The sequence below is a fragment of the Takifugu flavidus genome, chromosome 3 (assembly GCF_003711565.1).
Source record: "Takifugu flavidus isolate HTHZ2018 chromosome 3, ASM371156v2, whole genome shotgun sequence".
NCBI classification, from domain to species: domain Eukaryota; kingdom Metazoa; phylum Chordata; class Actinopteri; order Tetraodontiformes; family Tetraodontidae; genus Takifugu; species Takifugu flavidus.
Genome location: NC_079522.1, coordinates 4,029,342 through 4,041,382, shown reverse-complemented (window position 1 = coordinate 4,041,382; position 12,041 = coordinate 4,029,342). Strand labels below are relative to the sequence as shown.

The 12,041-nt window shown below is 39.2% G+C and overlaps 2 protein-coding genes and 1 long non-coding RNA gene across 4 annotated transcripts; all 3 read left to right on the top strand.

Annotated features, from left to right (window-relative positions):
• The first annotated feature begins 764 nt into the window (after positions 1 to 764).
• LOC130522535 (uncharacterized) lies at positions 765 to 2,906 on the top strand. The gene is made up of 3 exons (XR_008949644.1): positions 765 to 866; positions 1,004 to 1,060; positions 1,500 to 2,906. It is a non-coding gene; the product is annotated as an uncharacterized LOC130522535 (long non-coding RNA).
• Positions 2,907 to 3,289: 383 nt separating this feature from the next.
• LOC130522529 (placenta-specific gene 8 protein-like) lies at positions 3,290 to 7,592 on the top strand. 2 transcript variants are annotated; one of them, XM_057027015.1, is made up of 4 exons: positions 3,290 to 4,827; positions 5,350 to 5,441; positions 5,679 to 5,833; positions 7,269 to 7,592. In XM_057027015.1, exons 2-4 carry the CDS (start codon positions 5,369 to 5,371, stop codon positions 7,431 to 7,433), a joined length of 393 nt encoding a protein of 130 aa, XP_056882995.1. In that variant the 5' UTR covers positions 3,290 to 4,827; positions 5,350 to 5,368; the 3' UTR covers positions 7,434 to 7,592. The 2 variants fall into 2 exon arrangements, with proteins under 2 accessions (XP_056882995.1, XP_056882994.1); XM_057027014.1 differs by having other exon boundaries at positions 4,612 to 4,827; positions 5,350 to 5,468.
• Positions 7,593 to 8,247: 655 nt separating this feature from the next.
• ponzr4 (plac8 onzin related protein 4) lies at positions 8,248 to 11,318 on the top strand. The gene is made up of 4 exons (XM_057027016.1): positions 8,248 to 8,389; positions 8,765 to 8,872; positions 9,149 to 9,303; positions 9,624 to 11,318. Exons 2-4 carry the CDS (start codon positions 8,773 to 8,775, stop codon positions 9,729 to 9,731), a joined length of 363 nt encoding a protein of 120 aa, XP_056882996.1. The 5' UTR covers positions 8,248 to 8,389; positions 8,765 to 8,772; the 3' UTR covers positions 9,732 to 11,318.
• Positions 11,319 to 12,041: the final 723 nt, after the last annotated feature.

The following is a 12,041-nucleotide window of genomic DNA, read 5'->3' as shown; positions in this document are numbered from 1 at the left end:
TGAAAGTGATTTAATCACCCAGTTTTATCTCAGTAAAAAAATCAAACCTGTTTAATAACTGCTATCATCTCAACAGCATGTTAAATCTAATTTTAATTCCATCTTTCCCAAATAAAACAAGGTCCTTCCAAAACAATTGTCATATATTTTTCAATGGTTTAAATAGTTCATGATTCTCTCTATATAAACATACTGCAATTTGTGGTCATAATTATTCAGAATGTTGTTTTCAATCATTCTGATATAAAGCAATCATGAACAGCAATGATGGAATAAAGGCTATTATGGAAAATAGCATTATAAAAAAAAATAGTCTCCCTTTATTATTTAAAATTGATCATCAATTTAACAATATTAAGAGACTGCACTGCAAAACAATGATCATAGTGAATGTCAAGATGGATACAATAAAGTAGTATCCAAAACTGATACTTAAGTTTGTTGAGCGTGAGCAACTGTCTGCAGGTTTACTTGTAAGTCGAACTACTAATCAAAGTAATTAAAAAAAAACCATCTTCTTATTTCATAAGCTTCCCAGCCTGATCCACGGATTCCAGCCCACAGCTTTTTATGTTTTTAAATGTTTTTGTACTTGTGTTGACATGAGGGAAGGCACCAATCTCCATATTCATCGCATTTTACCCTTGAATCCATGCACGTTGAGATCCTTTGAAGATATTGAAATTCCTCCTTAGACTTGCCACAACGGGCCTCTTAGCTCCAGTTGCGCAGGAGGTGACCTATTAGCATTGGTATATAAATGTCAGAATCTGCTCACGAGTGATAAGAGACCAGAGCTTGTATGCTTCACATTGTCTCTTGAGTGTCATTGTCCTGCTCATCCTTCTGGCTCTACCAAAGTGCAGGTATCGCTTCGTGTCTTCAACATTTCCCAACTTCAGAGTAAATAACTAACCCTGGAGAAATATCGCAACAGCTTGATGGGTGAAGTATAACTGCCCTATGCGAATGATTTGTAACTTTTTTCCTCCACTATGTGCAGTTTTGCAAACTAAATTCCAACTGTCCAATGTGGACATCCACAAATGTAGCTGCCAAGGTGAGTCTGGTTAAACGTTCTCTTCCACAACACTTGAATTAATTATTTCTAGACTGGATATCGTAAAGCATTTTATATCAATTGCAAATGCGATATTAAAAGAGCACGTACATGTGGCTAATATTCGATCCATAAAGTGGTATTTTGGCAGAAGTTTAGGTATTTGATTCAAGTACTCAAAAATTCCAAAGTCTGAATCATTGATGAAAATAAATGTGTCATAATTCCTTAAGACTTAATGATTCATGTCCAGAAACTCTCTCGGTTAGGTCAATATTCCAAATCTATCTACTTGAAATGTAAACCTAATAATTGACTCAAACCTCTCTTGTGACCAGCCTATCAAAAACAAAAAAAGAGTCATGTCTTCTTTATCCATCTAAGCCCATCTTTTAACAGTCTAATCTCAAGAAAGTTATCCACATTTTCATCTTTCCAGGTTTCCAGGCAACTCCGGTCTGTCCAGCATCTCCCAAAAGTCCCTCATTTGGCCCCAGCAAGTCCAAATACAGCCGGCAGCCTCCCTCCACTGGCTGTTGGTTCATGTTTAGAGTTTGTATTAAATTTTACTAATCACATTTAAAGCACAGTTGGGTCTGGCCCCAGGTATGTAAGTGAGGTGTTGAACCCTTATCAGCCTGAGCATCTCAGCCTTTCAGTTGGGTTCTCAAGTTAAGGTTGAAGACAAATGGTCACCTTTTGAAGTCAGGGCCCAACTCAACTCTGGACCAACCTCCCTATAGAGATGAGGCCACCTGGGACATTTTAGATCTGTTTAAAATTCTGCATGTTTTGTGAAGAAACTTGAAATCCAAAGGTGCAATATAAATAACAATAATGATATTCTTGATTGAAACATCATCCAGCACTCAATCAAAAGCACTGGATCCACAAAACACTCATAAGTAAATGCCCCCCTAAAAAACAGTGATTAAGACAAAATACACTTAAATGATGACTCGATGGAATTACTGTCCGTTTTCCAGTGATGCAACAAAAATGACGAGTTCCCTCACATGAAACTGGGATTTTAATTGCAGTTTTAGCTAATGAAAAAAAAAAAAAAACGATGCCAAGAGTCTTAAAAAAAACTCATGAAGCCACAGGATCTGCACAAAGGCATCTGCAGCCAAACAAATCGACACAGTATGTCAAAAGATATCCATGTTTTTCTGCATTTGTATTTAAGATTCCTGCTACAACTGTTCTGTCTCTGTATCTCTCATGGAGTTTCCTGAGTTCCAGACAGCCTGCCGAACTGATCACTGAACGTCATCAGGCGTACCCCGCTTTGAACATATAAAGCAAGAAATTGAAAACATCATATTCAAGGGGCATTAAATTGTCATATTACAATACATTAGAGCAGCAAAGCATTATTTAATGGCATATGCAACATTAGAATAAAACACTCGGAGAGCAAAGCCAAGCAGGACATCGCCCCACATTTTGAGATTTACACCTGCCGTAACAGTTGAAATACAAGATTACATAACATAGTAGGTTGCTTTATGATCAAAGCCCCTTGGAATCTTGGATTGGATACAGAGTATGAAAAGGTCAAAAAGGTCAAAGTCCCTCCAGAATCTGGAACATCACCATCACCAAACATTTCCTGAAAATGTCTCGACAATCTCTTCATACCTTTTCAAATTATTTTGCTAACACCAGATGATAAACATGAGTAAATGGCACTTAAATGAAAATGTTCAGATGCATACAAATATCTTATGTCAGCAATAAATCCACCAAAATTACAAAGAGAACAAGTTGCAATTTCAACAGAATTATTAACTTATGGCATCAAACTGATGTAGCATAAACAACAATGCATTTTTTTGTGTAATTTTTTTGTGTAGTGTTTCCAACATTGTCTCATAGCAACACAGTCCTGGGTCCTATCACAGCTCAGACATTCTCATGTGAAGTGCTCTGGTTTCCTCCCACAGTCCGAAACAATCCAATTTACATCAACTTTAGTGTCTGTGTCTGTTACAAACAATATTGTGTCTAGAGGCTTTACAGAAACTCAGAGCCTCACTACCTAACATGCAGTAGCATGTGGTAGAAACTGTGGTAAGAAAAAGCTCCCTTTTAACATGAAGAAACCTTAAACAGGGCCAGGCTAATATGGGTGGATGGATGGATGGATGGATGGATGATGGATGGATGGATGGATGGATGGATGGATGGATGGATGGATGGATGGATGGAGGATGGATGGATGGATGGATGGATGGATGGATGGATGGATGGATAAAAAATGTAAGATTTCCACACCATTACCAGGGATCCCGAAAAGTTCTACTTTCTTTATAGAACTATTTAGTTGTGATGAAGTTACCTGGGAAATTTCAATATAACAGCGCCAAGGATTTTCAAAGTCCCAGGTAAAGGTCAAAAGTTCCTGATGTAGAAAATGGGCTCATAAGAGGTTGACTGGAAACCTTAAATAATGCTTATGTGTGATATCCAGTACACTTCTAATCATAGATGTTCATGTCTGTGCTTCTACATTTTTCTTCGGGCCCCTTTTTAATCTTAATCTTCAATGTATTCATCCGTGTCAGCTGCAGCCCTGATGGAACAAGTGGGGTTTTGTTGATGTGGGCCTGATTCTTGCCTCTGGGGCTTTTTCCAAATTCACTCATTTAGAAATCAGATAAGACAGAGGAGGTATTAAAGAAAAGTGGCACAAATGTGTGTGATGCTTACATACTTTAGATTTTAAAATACTTTGTTTAATTTTCATAGTTAAGATTGTTAGCTTTATAGTAGTCTGAATGCTTAGCTAATGAAAAGGAGCAATATTACTACTGAAAGAAAATATTTTATTTTAAGTGGATGGCTTAAGCCTCTAATCTCTTTGCTATAATCCTGTTAATTGGATGATGTTTTATGATAAAAATGTGGGAAACAGATCTAGAACTTTTCCTGGGAATGAGCTACTTTCTTACACTTGTAATTTCAACCTTGTCTGTCAGGGACTGGCCTGAGAGTTGGCGGGTTTTCGGTTTGAGTCCAAGTTACAGACCAAAAATTGTGGGCTGGTTGCAGGAGAGGTGCAGGCAGATTGTTGGAACCCTGCTGCTGTGTGTGAGCAAAACAAAAATGATTAAAAATGGCTCCTGGTAATGGCACCTTCTGACACCCCCCTTTCCTTAATAATTGCACGTGCATGTGTTCATAGTACCGTGATATGCATCTTGTGTGTAATACACTGAATTTTAAATTAAAAAAATGTCCTTCTGGGGATGTTCCTTCATTTTGTTATATTATTATTTTCTAATATATATACAGTATAAAAGCATTTCTTTTAGGGTTATGGCTCTAAAGCCTAAAGACTGAACTGTACAAACGGCGCAAATTGAACAAATACAAGACAATAGATTAAATTAATTGTCATTTTAAAGCTGTACGTAAGCAGTTTTCCCCCCTCAAAATTAAAAATGTGTACCTCTTCTGGTGGAACTAACTAATCTTGGGCCAAACTGTTGGCCACCCCATACTGGTCTCGAGATGGGTCACAAAGATCATGTAACCCCCCCACACACACACACACACACACACACACACACACTTTCTCTGATTCAGCCGTCAAAGACCCAGTCAGCAGCATCAAATTTCACCATATTGTGTCATATTTATCCCAAAACACTGCAGTTGAGCAACCAGAAAACACAACATATCGATGTTAAAGAGTGCGAAAGAAAAAGATTAAAGAGAGAGCAAACTTTGCCCTCTGCTTAGGTTAATCTCCAGAAAAGGTAGGTGATTTATTCTTACTTGTAGTTAAACATTTATTTTGAACGGAAGGGAGCCATCGATGAGAAAAGGTAACCCTCCGCAGAGATAGTCTTGGTTCTCATCAACAAGAAGTGGCATTTTGTTTAGTCTGGCAGCTCTGTGTGAAAAGATAAGCCTTTCTCAGGTTTGTGAGGCACAGAAGAAGTTTACTTTAGTTCCTTAACAAATGGGTGAAACTGGGAGTGTTGTATTTTTTTACTTTTCAACACTATTTGAACACTAGGAAAATTATTCATTTGTACAAGTAAAAGATGTATTATATTAAAATACCATCTATGCTAATAAGAAATAGCATTTCAAGCACAATACTCTTACACAAATGCTTTTATATGTTTTTTAAAAGTACATAACCAAACACTTTAAACTGCGTTCGGAAGAAAATATTATTACTCTCGACTGGAAAAGGATTCTTAATTAAACAATAATTACAGAGATTAATTTTGGTGGTGGTATTTATGTTTCATTTCCTTAATTTTCTTAAGGAAATAGGGCAGTTTGGCTATGTCTCGTCAAGTGGTTGAGGTCCAGCCACTGAGCAGGGATCCAGAGGAGGGTCAGTGGAGTACTGGTCTCTGTGAGTGCTACAAGGATATGGGAGACTGTGAGTCCCCATGATTTCATTGACCTTTTCATTTTTTTGTTGATTTTTCATGTGATCTTCAGGGGAGAACATGACACTGACACCCTCATTTTAACCACTAGGGGTGCTAAACCTTCTACTGTCTTCCCAACAAATATCCTACTTGGTATGATGGATGTGGTCATATTTATTTGAAACGACATGCTGCTTAGTGTGCGTATGTGTGTTCAGGCTGCTTTGCCCTGTGCTGCCTCCCGGTGTTCACCTGTAAGGTGACCAGCGCCGCAGGTGCATGCCCGTGCCTCCCTCTGCTGGACTGCATCGGCTGTGTCCCCCCAGCCTCGTTGGCCATGAGGGCCTCAGTCAGGCAACGATACAGCATCCCGGTAAGGCCCAGAATCCACATGCCAACGTTCAGAGGGCGTCATGGCCTTGTCTGAAACGTACTTTTAGCATTCAAGTTACGTCATCCTCACATATGTTGTATGTAGAAATAATTTTTAAAACAGTACAGAACCCTTTTAATGTGATGAGAGGCTTTTTAAAATTCTGGTAAGGGCCTTAAGATGGGAGCTGCTCAGGGCATCCACCCACAGCTTTGCCGCTGTGCCATTCGTCGCTCACCTGTGTGACCGCCGATCTCAACAGCAACCAGGTCTCCGTGCACAGACAGGTGCTCAACAGAGGGAGCGTGGCACTGGAAAAGTTATACATGTGTTACTGGGACAGCAAAAAGGAGGAGAGATAAACCTGGGGGTGGGAGTGGTTGGAGCTGGAGAGCTGCCATCAGGAAGGAGGGAGCAGATAATGCTGGCTCCCTTGGAGGTGGAGTGGGCAGCGGCTCGGCTGTCAATACCATGGCGCACTGAGTAGCAAGATGCCAGAAGTTATCCTGAAAACAAGTCCCAACATGTAGGCCGGCGAAGGCAATTGATCTCTTACGGGTGGAAGGATCCCGTAACTATGACTACCACCAGTGTAAAACAAAATTTACACCAATTTCTCAAGTCACTTGCAGATGCATGAAAAGGGTCGGGCTAGCAACGCTAGCAGAAGTTCTCCAAAAAGTACCAAAAGCCCACAAAAATGGATTACATAACAACAGAACTTGTCATGCTGGGTATAAGCCCAGCTGTGTGGTGCACTATAGGCTGTAAGCTTAGCCAGGGCTAAGAGTGTATAGTGACATGGAGTCCCTTGAACAGAATGAGCTGAACACACTCAACTGGAGTTGCATTTGCTTCTTTTTGCTCTATCCATTTTCGTTGAGAATGTGCAGTAGCTGCAGTGTTTGAACTTTGTGTTGTCCGTTTTTGTTGACCACTCCCTCCTTTTTTGAAGTGATAACAGCTTTGTACATCTTGCTAGCATTCCGGCACATTAGGATCAAGCAAAATTGAAGCCCACAGTGATGAAAACGGAGAGAAAGTGCTGACTCAGCGCCGTGAATGAGAAATCCTATGCTCGTGTTGCACGTGGAGGAAGTATGATCTTCATTTTGTTGTTGTTAAAAGTGTGCCTCTCAGACTTTATTGATTTATTAAATTTCACCCTCCTACATTTCCATCTTGACATTACTGACTCGTTCTTTATGGTGATTGCTGTTGCTAGGAGCAAAGGCTTTCAGAAACTATCCCCAGAAAACAAAGTGCAAATAGGAAGCTCTCTTTGGCTACTTTTGACAAAAGTGAATAATTGTATTTTCATCTGTCAGATAAATGAAACAGACAGGTACTGAAGCATTATGTTCTGTACGTATGTAGCCATTTTCACCTTTTGTTCCAGCTTCCCACCTACGGCTTCTCTCTGTGTGTCTTACAGGGAAACGTGTGCAGCGATTGCCTGTATGGATGCTGCTGCTACCCATTATCTTGGCTTCAGATCTCAAGGGAGCTGAAGAGGAGAGCGGCATCCTACGCCTCCTCGTCCTCTTCCTCAGCCAGATACACCGCTCTCGACTCCCTGCAGGGGGCGCACTTGGTCTAGAAGGCGCACGGTGGCCTCCCAGAGTAGATTTATTTCTGATCTGCAGACACTTCAGCTTGGTCACAATGTGTCCAACAAGTACACTTTGACCCAGGATGAACTCAATGTATCATGATGAATAATGTCATTTTAGCAATTAAATGATTTTCTATTTCAATACAGTGGTATTTTTGTGGTCTCATTTCTGCAACTCTTAAATCAACTGTGCATTAATCTAATACAGTTTGTAGTACACATCAGAGCAAATATGAGATCCATGAGGTCAAAAGATCTCAAAGTCAACTGTAGCAAGACAGAGATCTGAAATAGGCTGGAAAGAAAAATATGCTTCATTTGTTGTTTCTAAGAGCTCAGCAATCTCCATCTTTATCATATACAGTAAAAAAAAAAAAACATTGGGTCAACCAGAACTACCTAGAGCTTTTTTTTAAAACTCTCTGCACCTTTTCAAAAGTTGTTTACTGCCAAAGCCAAAGATTACTGTGTGAGCTTCCCCAGACACAATCCTGTGTGGAGGCCTTTTCTTAGACTTAATTACAAAGAAGCATCTTTCCAACTCATGTACAGTCAAGATTGTTGACTTTCAGTGGACACTATTGAAGTTGTGGAAGCATTTCAAGATGATCAAGACAAATGGAAGAGCCCCAGAGGTAAAATTATGTGTCATAGCAAAGAGTATTTACCTCTAACAAGCGGCTGCAACCTTAAAATGTGAAAAAAATCCTTTTTAATCCATGCACTTAATTGAAAATTCTCATTGTTACTTTTTGGGGGAAGTGCCGCCCACATTTGTGCAGTGCTGACAAGATATTTTGATTAGGGAAGGTTGAGTCAGACTGGATGAACTGGTCAGTGACGTGCAGTCGCCACTATCTTGTCACAATCGGGACACACGTTTAAGAGCTGTCGCGATGTGACGCAAATCCATCATTCATTCAAACCCAGTAGTAAAAAAGGTAAGTGAGGTCTTCACCTAACAAATATTAGCAGAGTTTTATATTTAATTTTGATTTAGTTAATTTTATTTTTTACAGTAAAAAGTCAGTTCCCCCATTTACTATATTAACTTTAAATGTTACGCATGAATATTGGGATTTCCGTCGTATATAATGTTTTGAGGTGTAAGCAGTTTTAAATATGTTTTTCAAATCAACTGTGAAATTAATAACATTTATTGGTATTATTATTGTTGCTTTAACAGGAGAGCAAATTGACCAAAATACAAATGGTTTCAATATTTCATTGAAACTTTACCAGGAGGGAAAACCTACCTATTATATGTTTGTATGTTATATGCTTCACTGAATATTACTTTTCTTATTGCTCTGAAGCTAATGTCATGGTTGACACGACGGTCAAGACCCAGCCTAGGCCCTTTGTCACAATGGCCCACAGATGGAGCTCTGGGATCTGTGACTGCTGGAGCGACCTGCCACAGTGTGAGTACTGAAACTGTCTGCAAAAGTTTACGCTCGTATTTAAAAAAAATCTAAAACAGACACGGTATCATAAATTTCTGGCAGGCTTAAATTCGCCTCTCATGCAAATTTGCCTCTCAATGATGATAACGGCTGATGGGGCACGTCAATAGATGTCAGATTGGAGATTAGCTGCTGTAATGAGGCATTCAGGCACTTCTAAGAAACACCATTTGCAATTTCTCATGCGATGATGTAGAGACAGGTACGCATTTTGAATAGTTGTCTGTGTTTCAGGCTGCTTCGCCTTCTGGTGCTTCCCATGTTTCGCCTGCATAACAGCGCGTGAGGCTGGGGAATGTCTTTGTTTACCCCTGCTGGACGCCTTTGGAGCCATTCCACCTATAACCACAGCTCTGAGGGTGTCTGTACGCCAACAATATGGCATAGAGGTAAAGGCGCCCAGGCTGCATTAGAGCCTTTAGCGTCCACCCACTTAAAAAGTCACAAGTTTATCAGATCTCCTTCTCATATTCCCAGACGACATTCAACAATTCACACGGTGTGGTCTCTAAAGTCAGCCCAGTGCATGTTATGTTCCTTTGTTCCACTTCATTTGTTTGCGAGAATGCTGACACTGATTAATGAGTCCCGTGGCAATGCTGCGCTCTCACCAGTAAACCCAATTTTTTACCCCGCCCACAAGTATTTACACCATGCCTAGAAGTCCTTTGTCCCACTATTGCCCATGACTGTGTCTGTGTCCCCACAGGGTTCCATCTGTAATGACTGTGTGTACGCCTGCTTCTGCGGGCCTTGCTCATGGTGTCAAATATCAAGAGAAATGAAGAAAAGGAAGACTCCCATCACCATAGCGTAGTAGCCTGGAAAAGACAGTCAACGCCATTTACGTCTTTTTAAATTGGCATCAACAGCCGCCTTATCGCATATCCTTCTTGATCGTCATGGTTCCCACATAATTCTTTACCTTGTTTACAGGTTGTTGTTTTTTTTTCCAATTAAAACATCTTGACCTAAGGAACAAAATGATCTCAGTTAACATCTAGCAAGTTTTGAGCTAAAGCTGAAGAGATCATGACCCTTTCAGACTAAACTACTTCAGCAGCCAGCCTAGATTCCATTCTTGAGATGGTCACTTGACCATAGACTTTTTCACACTGTAACAATTGTTTTAACTGGCTCATTGGAAAGATGTGGAGATCGTTGAAGTCCCAGTGCATGCTAATGGAATGCTTAAGGAAACAGCTTATCCATATCTATAGGTTTCAAAGGATATTGCCATGAAGCAGCTTTTGCCAAGATCTGGTTGCAATGCATCAATAGACAAATGAATGAATACAATAAAATCACAATTTAAAGTGAATAAAAAAGTGAAGTCAATTCAATCCCATATTAAAATTTAGAAATGAAGCAACAATCACTCACAGGGAATCCACCAATAAAGCGGTAAACATAGGAAATAGTTGTCAGAACTGTAGATGAGCTAGTGTGAAGCTGCTTTATACTAGTATTACACTACTAGCAGTTAGCTAAAAATATAAAATTGCACTGTTGAACAACCTGAAATGTGTTATAGATTAGACTAGTTAATCTTGGATTAAGAGAATTCAACTAGACTTCAGTTGTTTTCAGTTTTTTTGAAGATGTATCACATCTTACCCAAGATGTTTCTTCAGTTTAAAAATAAACCGTTGGGATAAGAAACTAACAGAAGTCCAGTCTCAAAATTGTGTTTCATATGGACAGTAGATTTCCAAGTTGAGGGGCCATCAGGAGGCATGAGAGGGCCTCAGAAAAGAGGGAAAATGAGAAAAGGTGCAATGTTGGTAAAATAAAATGTATCAATTTCTAATCGTTATTTTTTTTTTAAAAAAGAAAAAAAAGCATACACTATGTCTGGCTATAGAGCCATACAGAATCACACTGCTGTTGAGTGAATACATTTAGAAAGCTACATTCTAAAAGTTGATGTTTCTACATATTTTGCTGTATTGCCTGTGTGCCTGGAAAGCTTGGGAACCCTTTGATTGGACCGATCATGATTGTGGTAGACTGCAGGAAAGAGATAAATGCTGCTTTTATTTGGGTTAGACTTGAGGTGACCAATTTTTTGTTTAATAGAAGTGAAGTTGTATTGCAGGGTGTATCACTTGATTACCATTTGCTAACTACTACATTAGGAACTTATCCTTGTGTATTATAAAAATAGATCTAAAGGCATTTTCTTTAAAAAAATAAAATAAATAATACTCATGTCAAATAATCTAAAAGCGAAACTTTGAGAAATGATCTATTATTTTCTCATCGTTACAAAGGGGCTAATGTTTGGAAAAACAATATTGTGTCACAATGTGGGAAATATGTTTTGATAATACATTTGTTTTGTTCCTTTCCATCCTGTAAATTATAAAACACAAGAATTTTATTAAAGACATGTGTGACTGCACTATTTCCAAGCAAGGAACCGAGGAGGCAGTAAACAACTTTTGCTATGTGATAGAACATGCTGGGGCTGTGTGCGAACAAATGGCGTGTGTGGAGGATTTAAATGAGCCATATCATGATGCTGAACAAAAGAAGGAAGGAAAGCTACTGAACCAGCCAGCATCCCGTGAGTTCTGTTCACATATCTGGGCTTCGGTTCAACTTTGAAAAGGTGCAGAGAGTAAAAAAAAAAGTAAAAATACGATTCCCATGAGGGGGAAATAGCACAGTCAACAGCCTTCCTTATTTGTGTGATACCAATGGCAACAAATGTGTTTATCAACATGTATTTGTAATACTTTCTTTTTTCTTTGGGGGGTGGGGGTGGGGGTGGGGTGACCTGGCAGTCAAAGGGTTCCCAGGGTTACCTGCAGTCTCCTCCCAAGGTAAAATCTATTAAAACTGAAAAAATAAAATCAAGTTCCTGAGCTGTTAATATTTTGACACTTAATGCCTCTCGATGCTGGATACAAATGCTGTTATCATAAAGACTGTAGAGAGTGCTGAGGAACTGAGACCACTTCAGTAAACTTTAGCAAACAAATAATTTTTTAAAAGTCCACACAGAATTGCAGTTAACCTTCTCTGCAATTGTTGTGGTTAAATTGTGAGAGTGCTAGTTAACACTAAATATAAATATTAAAATGATCAAAGGGGTTAGTTCCCATTAAACTGAATGGTGTTT